The 15431-nt window shown below is 44.7% G+C and overlaps 1 protein-coding gene across 1 annotated transcript in view; it reads right to left on the bottom strand.

Moving 5' to 3' along the window:
- Positions 1–13466, bottom strand: part of LOC139295078 (polypeptide N-acetylgalactosaminyltransferase 10-like) — a 67361-nt gene extending 53895 nt beyond the window's left edge. The window contains exon 1 of the mRNA XM_070917159.1: positions 13308–13466. Coding sequence (XP_070773260.1) covers positions 13308–13466 — 159 coding nt within the window. The remainder of the gene's footprint in view (positions 1–13307) is intronic.
- Between the last annotated feature and the right edge of the window lie 1965 nt (positions 13467–15431).

The following is a 15431-nucleotide window of genomic DNA, read 5'->3' on the forward strand; positions in this document are numbered from 1 at the left end:
CCAAATCTCTGCCTTCCCCTGGGCTCCAGCTCCACTGCTCTTTGCTGCTGAAGTTGAGGATCTCCGGGCGGACATTGAGGCACTGAGACCTCCCTGGAAGAGGAGCCCTGCAGGGCTGCCACACAGCGTCTCATCTCCCAATAGGAGTCATTATCCACAGCTCGGCTGCAACCAGAGATACCAGGCAGAGGACTGGACAAAGGCCATGGCAGATGGCTGCTTCTCTGCCTTCTGCAGGCACAGAACTGTGCTTAATTCTTGGATGCATGACATACAGACGCAAAAAAAGAGGCAATTTTTAGACTTTCATGTCGTGTGAACAGTTTCAGCCCTTGCAGGCTGTTTATTCTGCAGAAAACTGTGAGTCAGTGTTTATCACAAGTGCCATCAATGCCAACAAGGAGCCCTTGCCACACCTAAACCAGTCTGCCGCAAAACTAAAGTACCAGTGAATGTTTTGCAAAATGTATGAGACTTTGTTTAGCAGCACGTCACCACACAAACACTTTTTAAATGTTTGTTGAAAAAACGACATGGACAGAGCTGTGCATTTATCTAAAGAGGAGAAACAATAATCCCGACATCCTACACGCCACACAGATGTATGACAGAGCAGATGTTAACCTGCTGAAGGCATCTCAGGCAACATTTCGTACGAGAGATTACACCAAGCCATGCAAGTTTAAAAATTGAATTTTAACAGGAGACATAGTGTGATGGATGTGTAATGGGCTTCAGTGGTAATTTACAGCTGTGTTGCCGCTGCCATGATCACAGCTTCCTCTGGCTCCCGTCCAAACCCATCTGAGCAAAGTGCTGTTCAAATAAGCTCCTTATTATCATGTCTGAGGGAGAGGAAGCAAGGAAATACTGTACAGTGGCCATTGAGTGCTGAGTTGTGGTGCTGTCAGCTCAAAGGGCAGCTTCTGTTCCATCAAAGATAGATGCCAAACCTCTCCTATCGTCCCATGGTCCCGGGATCTAGTGCAGAACGGGGGACTGTCCTTCAGGCCTAGGCAGGGTCAAGGTACAGTGATAGAAACAATCTGCCCTACAGTAGCATCCTTGAGCATGGCAAATAATTCTTCCAGGGATGCTGTTCTGTTACACTGCCCTTGTAGAGATTTCTACACAGAGATAAAACAAGAGTAAAAGTTCCCATGTATGTATACTTTGAATTTCCATGTAAAGTCAAGTGAAGGGAAAAGAGGGGGAAACCTCAGCGGAGCCACAAAGAGAGATTCCTTTTCCAGGACGGACAGACATGAAGCCGATGTCTTTTTATACAGAACAGACGTAACAAAAGCTACACGAAAATGGCAAAATGAAACACTAGGCTGAGACGGAAAGGCTGCCGTAACGAGAGACTTATGGCTGATTGAGATGATGAAGCTGTGAGACCTTTAACAGAATACCACTCCAGACAGTCCAAAAGTGACAGCCATAAAAACACAGCATGGTATGTGTTGAAAGAGGAACATTCAGATGGGAAGCAGCGATAACAAACCACGGAGAGTCTTTTAAACTTGTTTGGCAGTTTGATAAATGACTTAAATGGCTAATAGATTGTCAAGATTTGACAAACATTTCAGAGTTGCAGCTTTTCAAATATGAGGATTTACTACTTCACTAGGTTTTATTTCATTGTACATTTTGGCTAAATTATGACAATTTACAAGGTCTCATCTGAAAAATAGACGGATCAATGCAGGAAATCACTGACTTGCAGCTTATCATCCAAGGAAAATGTGATTTTCTGTCTCCGTCTGGAGGCTTTTGTACAGGAATTGAAAGGCTGGTCATCATTCTGTTACATGAACGCCACTTTCTCAGTTACCCCCATCATCTGCTCAGTGTCTTTGAGATGAGCAGCCAGGAATGTGTTCACCTCCCCCTCCCTCACTCTGTCACCCCCTCCCTCGGCTTCCTCTCTGTAAGCAGAACTCCGAGGCCTTGTCTCTTCATGTTGCCGCTTTGGCTGCATTCAGCGTGGGAGGCCGGGTGCCACCGAGGGGACAGAGGACAGATGTGGCTTACATAATGATCAGCAAATCAGTTGTCTCAGCGGCCCTAATCCTGCTTGCATCCCTTCATACATCCCCCTACGGCTGCCTCGTCCTGCTGCTTACTGTGCCGTGCCGAGCCAGTGGCACGCTGCTCCTTCCCACCACTGGTTAGGAACAGCGAATCAATGATCTCAGCAGGGAGAGCTTTTACAGCTCCACTGGAGGGCAATTACCAACTTTTGTCAGTGAGGGGACGATCAGGCCACAGGATGATAGCTCAGGGTTCAACTGACAACAGTCCAATATGAAAGCATAATGTGAAACAAAGTGGGCAGAGGCAACGCTTTGAGAACTGAAAGACCCCTATTCAGTGGCTGCTTCGTAATGGAGTAACATGCTGTAAATCTACCAACATCAATGCTGGGTACCGAGACAAGCACCAGTTCACCTGGACAGCAAAGACACCCAACTATAGAAGCAGAAATGACTCATCAGCAACTCATCAACAATAGTAATGGCATGTTTAGTCAACTGATCCATTGTATTGGGGTGGAAATCTGAAAACTGGAACTGTCTGCATGGCTGCGTACCACTGGGGGTAAAGGAAAAGATGTTGTTTTTTGGAATTTGGATGAACTGCCGCTTTAAGAAACATGGTTAGATATTTATTGAAATCAGTTAGCGGAGCAGTCTTTGTACTCCAGAGCCTTGAAGAACAATTAACATTTCCGAAAGGTTACGCAGGATCCTGTGCCATCAACTCCAAAACATTTGGTTTGTCTAAGAAGGGCATGACACAGTTTTACAGAGAAGGTGCTCAGCATCTCAGTAATAGTGCAATACAGCAGCTCAACAGCTCAAAAAAAGAAGCAACTGATAAAACTGTGTGCACAACCTCTAAAATCACAGAGCTCTTCTTCGCCTTCTCAAACATCCACCAGACCCACATGCAGTGCAAAGGTCTGAAAATACTGAATGATCCCCTTTGACCCTCTTCCCGCGGGGAAGGACTTGATATGAATGAGCTCCTTTCACTCCGTTGACATGTAATCTTTTGTTGATTTTTTTTCTTTGAATATTTTAGCAGTCTGAACTGTTGCCAGTACAATTAGAAACTTAACATTTGTGACATATTGAGTCTCTTCAGTGGCAGCATGGTAGCATTTTACCGCAGCTCAGGATTTCGTTATTTTTCCCTCAGCATGACATGTTTGTCATGAGCTTAATTCACATGTGTCAGTCACACATCGGCAGCTGAAAGCAACTCCTGCAAATCACATTTCCACAAGCGAGTCACCAATTGGCAGAGCGTGTTACATTTCCTACAAGGTTCACATAATACTTTTATGCTAGAAACAAGTAACATGAGGTAGTCCTCTTCTTGTTTTGACACTTTGTGAGTTTGGTCGTCTTCATCTAGAAAAAACAACCTTATTGTGACATAAGTGGTGGTGAAGACATAATATCTAGCCCATGGTTTCTTTTGGCCAGTCACATCAGCAGCAATGGCTGGAAATTTCAGACCAATATTTCAGTGGATTCCCTCGTGAAGTCCATGCGTGTTCAACTTTAGTGAACCATGACAGTGAATTTGAAACTGTCTTTCCTGTGTTAGATAGTTCAAAATGGAGAAAGCTACCATCTTAGCCATTCAATTCTATGGAGATGTGGTATGGTCTTGCTATCAGTCGTGAGATATGAGTGGACGGTTCAACAATGTTCCCTTGATTTTGGGGGGCATTTTTTTTTTTAATGGCAAGCAATCAAACTATTTTGGTTTTCAAGCTTGGTAGCTCGCTAACCAGAATCTTTTGCCTCACAGCTATCTGACCAGCTAAATACAGAGATGCAATATGTTTTCTATTCATTTATTTATTTACAAAAACAAAGTTGGAGTTTGCTGAGGACACACATTGTCACATCGCCAAGCTCCCAGGACCATGATTAGCACATTTAGCAGCCGGCTCCGGATGTGCTGACTTATAAAAAGCAATCAAGGAACAATTCAGTCTATAGCATCGCTAAGTACTATTGATAGTAGTATTGATAGTGGCAGCAGGCAACTACCAGTTGTGGATGAGTGTTGGTCAACTGAGGAAGAGGAGGAGGAAAGAATATGTTTGCAAATTGTAGTTTTAAAATACAACATGCTGTTCTGTACTGGAGCCTAGATATTGACTTATCGTAATAATACCAAAAGTCATCGGACTATAGGAGCGTTTTCCAGTGTAACGCTGCAAAAAATAAATAGTAAAAATCCATCCAGTCTATTCAGCAAGCCAGCAGTTGAGTGATGGCAGCGTTAATGTTGACAGTAAACTGGACTGGTCCTACGTTGCATCAGCTACCACCTCAGCTTGGAAAAAATCCCAGCATTTATAGCTTGTTTCATTTACCTTCTCCTCACCACACAGCTTGTCTTTTCACGCATCGTTTTACAACCCTAATCAACGCCAATGAAAATATTTTACAAGATGATGGGGGGGGGGGGTAAAAAGGAAATTTCCCCTGATTATGATCCAAGTTGAAGACAGGTGGGGGGGGGGTGGTGCATATGTGTGCGTCTGAAATGATCAAAGCCTCATAAATGCTAACAGTGACATCACCTGCTGTTCCTGCGAGTAGCTCTGTAAGGAAGGCCACGGTCTAGCGGAGCAAAAAATGCAGCAATTTCTTCCGGAGACAGCGCGTCAATCTTCAAACAGCTGTTCAGAAGTGCTGGCTGCAGTCTGATTGCTGAAAAGTGCTTTAAGACTAGAAAACGACACCGACTGCCTCAGTTCAAACCTTTTCTCTGAAGCTCTCTGAACTATAGGAAACAACTACTGCACCATGATCTGTCAAAATGAAATGAAGTCGTCACACTTCACAGAGGAGCAGCCTAATGGCGAGAGAAGAAAGGTTTCACTCGGGTAGTTTGAATCACACGAATGTGGGTGAGGAAAGGTGAACAAAGTTTACACGACGCCAGCAACAGCTGCTGATGTGCTGCTGAGCAACGAGCTGAACCCTCCATCACCACGTTCACATTCATACACAGACACAAAGAAGAAGAACGGATTATTCTGGGTTATCAGGCTATGGCAGCAAATCACTGAAAGCGTTTAGAGCACAGCACCTGCTGCAGCACCCGGCTTTATATTAGCAGGTTTATTAGCCGGATTTTCTCAGCTGATGTTGATAGCAGATGGAGGAATCAATGTTTATGATACAGCTTCATTAATAGTTTCATTGCAACCAATATAGTGCAGTTAAACCTAAAATGAATCCTACAATAAAGGCAATATTTTCATATAAACAGCATTAAGCGGTCGGACAGAGTCACTGCTCCTGTGTTGTTGACTGGGCATAACAGTGTTTCAATTAGGACATCAACTAAGTCTTACAAAGCTACTTTCTCCGGTTACTACTGCACTAGTTCATTTCCCACAGTGGCCACGTAATGTTTCTCCAGCTGTTTCTCATTGAGCGACTCTTAATCATTGAACCTGATGCAGGAAACCAGGTTTATAGTTGACACTGACACTTCTGATTCAGGTTACTGCCCAAAGAGGAGAATAACCACATTACTGAGGAGCACGTGGACACGCCACAGTGTTCAGAGGCTGTTAATAGACACAGCTGAGTGAGAGGGACATACAGTAGCAGAAACCTGCCTTCGGTTAAATGCTTCATCTGCTATGTACACGCAGACTGTTCCTCCTTTCCCATGATGCTTAGCTAATTTTACTGTCATGACTGCTGCTTGCCTTATCACCTGATCTTTAATGCCGTGCAGGCGATGTGGAAAAGACACTGCTTTGTCTTCTGTCCACATACACACACACACAGAGCTTTTATCTCATATGCACAAAGCACACAGCAGTCTGCCTTTAAATGCCGTGGACTCCAAGAGTTCGAGCTACAGAAAGACACACACTTCACGCATCAAAGCGTACTGCTGGAAGAAGAAAACCAGAATAATCTCTCCAGAAAAACTACAGCACAGCACAGCACCTGACCTATGACGAGTTCATCTTTGAGAATCGAACCACCAGTGAAGTACACGTGGAGCTTTTCAGCCAGGAAAAAGGAAACACGTTCTCCAGCAATAATACAACTAAACACAACAAAGTCAACTTGAGGTGAAGAGGAGGTAAGGCCCATTTATCAGTTAATAACATGTTCTCAATGGTAAGAGTTCATCAGAAACACTTTACAGTTCAGAACTTGAACCTGATGTGATGAGTAACTAGAACGATAACAGCAGTTAGCAATAGGTGACCTTTATTTCCTTATTCATCAAGATTACCAGCAGCTGATAACAAGGAGTTCAAGGGTCAGAGTTAGTGTTCAGAAACCTCACAGACACAGATAGTGGCTCACAGAGAAACAGGACAAAAAAATCTACAACAGAAGGAGTTTTTTGTGAGAGTAAACTGATGCATGTGTTAAATCGTGGTGGAAATGTTCATATGTGACCCCAGGTTAGTGCGACTGTGAAGCGGATTCATGCTGAAAACAAGCCTACTCAAAAAAACGAAATATGCTCAACATAAAACATGAGAGTGCATCTTATTCTCTGTGAGGCCGTGTGGCTTTGCCAACACAGTGAAGCAGAGCTGGCCTTAAATTGGCATCCAGGGATTAGCTTAATCATCTGAACATAAAAAAAGAGGCTCCATAGCCCACGTGGCTGTAATTAAAAGCCTGACTCCTCGCTCCGTATCCACAGGCTGTCTGCTGCACCTGTCCCTCATTTGGCTCCTTGCACTGATCTGGGGCAGCAGATCCCTGACAGGCATATAGAGCAGCTTCTGCACACGCTCAGTCGGTGCCGCAGCCAGCAGCGAGTCAACGTCTGCCTTGTGTGAGGAACCTGGGGAGGAAACGCTCTCCAACAAAGTCAGCTTGTGAACAAACACTGCTTTTACCCGCTCCCTCTGCCTTTTTCTCCTGAGGTGTTTCACCCCCTCCCTTCCTGCCTTTCTCTCTCAGCTCTGAGTGATAAAGTGCACCGACTTCAGTCTGCAGCTAGGAACTCCACTTGTCTTTGCAAATGACTTTCATCCCTCTGCCTCCCTCGTTTCCAGAGGCTTAACACATTAAAGGCAGAATCTCATTTCCCAGTCTGTCAGCACAGGTAGCCCACAGCTCAGTGAGATCTCCTGATCACAAGTTGTGTCATTTATTGTCTCTAAATAATCTTACTGTGACGAAATGTCAATTTGAATAGGTCTGTAGACACTGTAACATCTTGCTATCAGAAACATGACTTTCTCCCGGATCACCCGTCCCTGCCTGATCATAGTACCAGTAATGTATAGAGCTGCTACTGACGATTATAATCATTACATATTCACCTTATGATTGGTTTTGCGATTAATCAGTTGTTTTGTGAACACAGTGTTGGTACAGGACAACGCTCACTGAAATGCTCTCGTGTACTCGTGCCGTTGTTTATTTGGTTGTCATGACTCCGCCAGTGGTTGACGTCCTGTCCCTGTCCCAGTAGCTCAGCCTCAAAGTGGAGACAGAGCGGACTACTCTTCGTCTGAGCTCAGTGGGCCGGACAGCTCCGCAGACTCGCGTATTTGCGACTTCATGGCGGCTTTAATTACTAAAACAGTTGAATTGTCAACAGTTTAATCAGATTATCCGAGCCACTTTATGTGGATGTAAAACTGAAAGTGAGTCAGGTATAATTCCTCACGCACAACTACAACGAGTACCGTTGGTCAAAGCAGGCACTCACGTTGGACTTTTTAGCAATTTCACCATATTACAAGATCTCAGCATTAACTTTGGTGAGTACAATGTTATTATTATGAAAATAAACTACAGCCAAAGCCATAGGCCAAGACAGTATCCTGGTGGTTCCTTTTCAGGACGTTCCTCATCGCTGCATTGATAAAAGACTATTTTTACAAACACATAACGTACAGCCCCGTGCAGTGTAATAAACTCTAATGAACTCTCACAACTGTTATCATAAACCATGTTAAATTGTCTTAATCCTACTCACAGCCTCTCTAATTGCTCTTAACCTCACAGGATTCACAGAGTTGATGCAATTTCCTTAATTGCAGAGAGCCCCCAATTTCCCTCACTTTGCAGGAAATTCACTGTAGCCCGAAATTAGTCCAGATTCCAAAATGTGCCTTGAGGAGGTTCGGTGTTTCTTTCCTTGTGCATGTGTGGTGCAATCCGCGAGAGCTGTTTTGCGAGGGCAGCCTGAATCCATTCAATTTCAATTTTGTTTCTGTGCACTTTGGATTCACGCTTCCTGTAGGTGCAGCCTCGAGGTTCCCGAGCGCTCTGAAATCACTGCCTGCTATTGGCATGAAACATCATTCCCTCTCTCCCACATGATGTCAATAGAGCAGAAAGGAGAGATTTTTCACAGAACCACAGGCTAAACTCTTATTCAACTTTAATGTTTATCAGAATAGCAACGGAGAGGAAACAGACAGGGAGCTGCGGGTCAAACAGTTCGACACTGCCGGAGCGCCGGAGACGAGCAGGGACCAGGTCTCGCGGACGTTCGTACAGAGGCATCAGACTCCCTCACCCTAACCCTGGGACATTTAGTTCCTGGAACTTAGTTTTAGTGATCAGAGACATGTCATCGCCAAGGAAGCCTTCTCAAGTGGCTGCATAATGAACACCAACATTATATCAATATATACAGGAAGACATGTTGGTTTTTCTTCCCAATGTGTTGCTATCAAAATATTAGCTTTTCTTATAATAACAACGTAGGCTACAAAGCAAATGATTTCACTGGGTCCAATCACATCTCAGCACACTTGCTGTCTAATTACAGCCAACACGTGTTCTTCGAAGGGTTTTGAATAGATAGAACGTAAGTGAAAAAGGGCTGGTTTATTTTTCCTCAAAAGGACAAATGTCAGACCTTCAATGCTTTTAAGGCCTGTGGGAGCCCTGGAGGACAGAGGGGTCAAGCAAATATCTGATTTGCATTGTGACCGTGGGGTAGGAATACATCACAAGCAGACAGCCAGGGAATTCAAAATCAGGCACTGGGGGTGTTTATTCAGAAAACCAGTTTGTTCTAGAGTCATAATTTGCCTGGCAAGCTGTGGTTTTACAATCTGTGACTTCTGAGGCAGAAATGAGAAATTCAAAGATGTTCTTACAATATTGTTTCAGCTGGGATTTCTCCTCGTCCTGACATGTTCTACATAGATGTCCTTGTTTACTTTGAGCTCTGCTCATTAATAAGACCAGACTGTCGCCGACTGACCTTCTACAGGCTCTAAAGCAGTATATCTAAGTGTGTGCGAGTCAGGTGTGCTGTACATGTGTCAGAGGCAAAACGCACAAGGTCCCGCAGTGATGAATGAACAGTAATCCAGCCTTCAGTACGTGGTCATAAATGTAGCCTCCAGCGTACAGACGCCTGTACGGGGGCCGTGAATCTCAGCCAACTTTCCTTTCAAGAGCACACTTTATCTTCCGGACTTTTATCAGAGCTGATTACATCCAGTTAACGAGAGGAAAATCCACCAGCAGGTTGCCCCAAAAATAGAGCCTGACCTGGGGACACATACTGTACATATAAATACATATATAGCCTGCATGGCTCTCTTGATTGGGCCTCAGCCACCTCAATCTACTATTTATCTTAATTCCCTCGAGTCCTTAACAATTAACTTATTGATTATTGTTCATATAGTTGAGAAATTTGAAAAAGTTTAGTCTAATTGTCAAAAATACTGACCAACACCTGTCATGTTATCAGAGCCCAGAGTGATGCCTGTTTCATGGCTGTGAGATGAACACCTGTGTGATAGTTTTGATTGTCCGCACATCTCAGATGCTGCAAGTTAAAAGAAGAATTATTGATGAAATTTCTCAGATGATTGATTAATAAATAATTCATGCTGGTTCCATCCGCAACTGTTTCATAGCAAAAGCCAGAATCCGCCGCCTTGGCTGGAAGGCTTCGAGGGCGAAGCAGCTAGTAGAAGAGTTACAGTTGCTGGAGGCTTGGTGGATCTGAACCCCGAGGTTAGAAGTATTTGGACATTTTTCACCTCACATTTGCTGGAAAATCGCATTTACAAAATTAACTTTTTAGGAGAAGAGGCTCAAACATCCACTAACAGTCACATCGGCAACAGTACAGGCATATGATACTTGTCTGCCAGGGTAAAAGCTCAGGTTTTAACTGAGTTCAGGCTCATTAAATCAATAAATGTTTGGGTGTAGCGCAATGGTTCCCAAAGTGGGTGCAAGATTTAGTAATGCAACGCGCTTTCCAGACGCAAAGCAGTCAGAAATAACTGAGCTCTGAACAGAGCAAACCATGGAAAGATTTATCACCGTATAAAGAGCTCAAAGAAATCCTGACGCATCTCATCCCGAACGACCAGAAGTCAAATTTGACTTTACAGTGAAAACTTGGCCCACAGCTTTTCAAGGAGAGGAGCTCGCTGTCCCACAGCGCAATACCTCTTCTGCAGGGAAAACTGTCAAATGCAGAAATGGTGCCAAAAAAGTTCGAGAGGCTAAACTTACAAAACACTAGGCTGCCTGATCCATCCACCACGGTAGAACATGTTTAACATACTTGAGACAATATGAGGCTCAACTGATCTCACAAATGCGGCGATGCCCCCCCTTCCTGTCACTAAAACTGGGTGGAAGAAATGAGCGCTTTGGGAGGTTTGCGTGAATGCATTTGTCGGTCTGTCCGGTCAGTCACGCCGTTAGCTGAGCAGCACAGCAGGAGCTGATCAGACTGTGCGGCCTCTTTTTAATTCTACCCACTGCTCTCATCTTCTCTAACCTCCACTTAACCTGAGCTGCTGGAGCAGGCAGGTGGAAGCTGAGCCACGTCTGCTTCAACAGGCATCTTTAATATGAGACGGGAAATGTGCAAATTACCTTTCTGTCACTGTCACAGTGGGGAAGCTCTGTGGCAGCTCATGTTTGCTAGAGCAGTATGAAATACTCATTCAGGCCCTGCATTCGTGAGCACACGATTACAGCGTACACGACTTGTAGCTGCTGTATTAGATACAGGTGTGTTAGCACAGTACAGAGGGCCAGCCCCTCAGAGAAAGACTCTCTTATGCTGCGCTAAGGTCGAGGTTGTACCGGCGTATCTACATGTGAGGCAGGACACCGGGGTGTTGTCAGAAAGCAGGCGCATGTGATGTTAGTGAGCTATAATGTGCAGGGGTCCCCACACCCTCCCTGCCTGAAATATAACATGAACCTTCAGAGGAAAACGTGCTTTATCACACAGCAAAGGCCACATGTTTAATGAGCGAGGCCATTACTCCGGCATCTACTAACTATATTGATCACGAGACCAGATGGTCAGAATCTGTGAGCTCAGGTGACGACAGCTGACGACGTAATCTGTGCCTCTCGTGTGTTTATACATATTTTACAGTTTGACCAATAAACAAACAGAAATACTGATGGCTGTTGGACAGGTGAGTAGTTGTTGCCAATTGCCATCTTTGTTTGGCAGACAGGAATGGAGACATACCTTGTTAAACTAGTTTCAAATGTTTCCCTGTTGAACTCTCCCTCTAAAGCCCCCCCCCCCCCCCCCCCCCCCAGTTATGGGAGAAAGTTGTCCTCATTTTTCAAATCAGCCTGTCTGTCTCTTATCAAACTGTTCTGGAGGTTGACAGCTGTTATCACACAGTTTTCTAATATGTAACAGGCTTTTCTCGGCGTTGCAGATGTCCTTTAATCCCATTCATAACATCTCTTGTCATTTAAGATATCAAATCCAAACTTGAGCTGCGAAAAGTAATCCTTGGAGAAGATCTGTGCAGAATAAGCTGGCTTTATCATTCCCACAATTCAGCCTGCAAATTAGCTGTAGCAGCTGATAACAACAAGACATAGAAAACATCACTGTGGACTTCTGGCGAGGATTTGTCAACATTCACAGACTAAATGATGAATTGATGATGAAAATGATTGTTTACAGAGCTACTCCATACATCATCCCAGTGTTAGTTAATGGCTTTTTATAAGACGAGCTCGAACTAACGCATCAGAACTGAACTTTGCCTTCACTTGGTCCTTCTCACGAAACGTCTAAGTTTGCTGGATTTGGACAAACACCCCCACCATCCAAACCTGACACTAACACACATGCACACACACACACACACACACACACACCATCAATGAAAGCCTCCATTCAGCAGCATTTACCTCATTTGAATTAGAGGAGCTACAATTGTCTGCCAAATAAGGTCCTTTTTGGTGAGGTTTTTCAATTCTTACGCGGACCAACAAAACTACATAAAGAGCTCCAGCTTCTCATTTATTCATCATTCTTTGTTGTTACTTTTCCATTGATGACTCAATTCAAGCCACAAAAACAAGCTTCGGTTTTCCTCAAAAGTATTAGTCAAATATTGAAAACCCTGATTGACAAAATGTCTGTCTCCTTTGTGTATTTTTACTGTATGTGCTGCAGTATATTGTTTTGAGACTTATATTTATTTGTAAGCAAAACAGTGTCTGTGACGGATTTTAACATTTAGGACTTTGGCGGACTGAAGTTTTCACCAAGATTGTCTTATTTATTTATTTATTTAATGACTTAATTTATCTAGCGACAGGACATTAATGACAATGATTTCAGTATTTGCTGACATTTTATAAAGTGAAAACTAATCAGCTGCAGCCCTCCGAGCTTATAATAACATAGTAATCCTACAAAGAGGCTTTCAACTTTCATATGTAAAAAAACAACAACAACAAAAGAGATGATTACGGGGGGGGGGGGGCACGTGAATGCATCACCATGAAAACTGGCCCTTACGTCGCACCTTTAACTGCCCGATGACGCACGTCAACCTGTGAACGCACCACCGCCCGCTTCATATTTTTTGACAACTTCCTGAAGTCAGTTATTGTAACTTTGCTGCGACGCCCAGCTGCGGGGGTTAGCTGCGGGGTTAGCTGCGGGGGTTAGCTACGTGGCTCCTCACGCATCCTGCTCGCTGTAACTGATGGACCTGCCACGCCGACACGGTGTTATAAGGAGGTCCATCTTGTAAACCACATCACACACACACACACAGTATGGGAATGTAGCGGTAGACGGTGTCGGGGGGGGGGGTGAACGGTTGAGGCGAGCACAGCAGCACGCAGCGTTTCTGCCCAAATCTCTGCCTCCGCTGCAGCGACCCAACTAACATTTGAGGGCTTTCTGGCGGACACCGTCACCGCTGTTACACGGCGAGACAGCCGACAAACGGCGGACTGCCGTTAAGACCTCACCGCTACACCGAGCCGCCCGTGGCCGAGCAGCCTTACCTGTATCGGGGGGACGCCGCCCGGACCGTCCGCTGTGTCGGGCGAGTTGTCGAACACTCGGTCCCGGTACAAAGACCACAGCCCGACGTTGGGGAGGAAAAGTAGAGCCGCTATGAGCAGCCCGGCGACCTGCAGCAGCCTCTTCTCTTTCCGCCTCATCTCTCCGGGAGAAAGCGTGTGAAGCAGCGGCGGAGGAAACCAGCGAGTCCCGAACCCCCGCTTTTCCGAGCGGAGACAACTTTCACTGTGACTGGGGGACGGACACCGGCGCTGTGACGCTCCGCGACTGCGAGCTCTGCCGCTAGGGGGAGCGAACCACTGCGCTTCCGCCAGAGCCGGGGGTGAGGGGGTGAGGAGGTGAGGAGGTGGGGGGTTCAGCCGGCAGCAGGGTTTTAGTTGTTTGAATGGGATGTAACGTCTCTTAAAATCCGTCGACTTCCCCTTGTGTGACCACAGCCAGTAGATTACACGGTGAAACGGAAAAACGGCCAAAACAAAGCGACATTAAATCATCAGGAAAAGTTCTGCCGCCGTCTGACGACTTGTGCTGCCTTCAAATGCACTTCGGAAATAAGACAAACGCTGTTTTCTGGGGTCATAACCCCCTGTACACACAGTAACCCCCCCCCCCCCAAATAATGGCAAATACATTTAGTTAAACGTGACATATGAAAACCACTTGATTTGACTTGTTTTGACTCACTTGAAGACATTATCTTATGAATATAAAATGACATGAATTCTTCCCTCAGGGGACTGAGATTATTATAAACATACAGTTGAAGCCTTCAGCTTCTGATCTGAGGTCTTATTGGATGGACTTGTCCTGTCGCCGCTGAACTAAATCTCTTCACCAATATGACAATCTTAAATTTTGATTTATTTATTTATTGTAAGCATTTAATGGGACTGCGATTAATGTTACTTTCCTGCATCATACAACCCCCATCACCAACACTGACACTACCCAAGGTGGACTCTCTGAAAACACCACAATGTGGGGAGAAAAACAAAACAAAAGAAAAGCGAAAAAGTGACACATATCATTTGTCACATGGGCGACAAATTAAAAGACAAATATAAATAAATGGACTTATTAACATCAAATGCAGATGCTTCCATGCAGGACACAAGGGCTGGTTCAATAGCTTGACGAGTATGAAAATGATGTGAATCTTATGCTATGGGCTTCGTAGTCACCAGACCTCAACCTAACCTAAGACCTGTGGGAGATTTGGTTGTGACTTATTAGAGAGCGATCTCCACCACTGTTATCAAGAATGGTGTTCACCCCCCACTCAGCTGCTGGAAAGGTGTTGCTTCACGTTCTCTTCTCTTTAGCCTTCAGCTGTTTATGCTTGTGCAGTCCATAGCACGTCAGCTCTTCACCATTTAAGCAGCGTATGTGAACGCACAAAGGCAGAAGCTGACTGTTGTGTGTTTGCCGCTCAGAGGGGAATAACCGCATTCAGTGATGTCACGTGAAAACACTCCATACAGCTGTACCAAAATCTGTTGAACTGTGCAGTGAGGATGTTGAGCTGATATCTCCTGCTGATACATGTACATCTTTTGGTTTGTGCTATACAAAACATGCTGCTGAGAGACCACTCCAAACCCTTAACCTAGCTATACTCACTAACTATTAACCTGTTTAACCTGTTTTAACACGCATGACATTTCAGGGGAATGACAGAGCACTACTGAAATATTTCACTCATCCAAAACAAAATCTCAGTGCAATCAAGGTGTGTTTGAAATGTCATCAAATGAAAGCTGTTGTACAGCCCACTGAAGAGGTATTAACTGATCCAGTGGGGTCCAAATCAACAACCATCTGTTCCTTCAGGTTTCTCCTGCAGCTGAGCCTGAGCCAGCAGTGAAGCTTAGTTTTGTCTCTGATGGAAATCCAAGCAGCCACCTCATCTATTGTGTCAGCACAGAACAAAGCCTACGTTGTGAACCGACTGCAAACTTGCGTGAGTGCATTTCCATACATATTCCTTGTTGGTGAAATATGCCGGATTCAAAAGGTGATAGAAAACCTGAACAATTCATCGTTTTTCAAAATGTTAATTTGAAAGAGTGTGATTTTCAGATAGCAAAGCTACTAACAGTGCATTA

The sequence above is a fragment of the Enoplosus armatus genome, chromosome 13 (genome assembly GCF_043641665.1).
Source record: "Enoplosus armatus isolate fEnoArm2 chromosome 13, fEnoArm2.hap1, whole genome shotgun sequence".
Taxonomy (NCBI): domain Eukaryota; kingdom Metazoa; phylum Chordata; class Actinopteri; order Centrarchiformes; family Enoplosidae; genus Enoplosus; species Enoplosus armatus.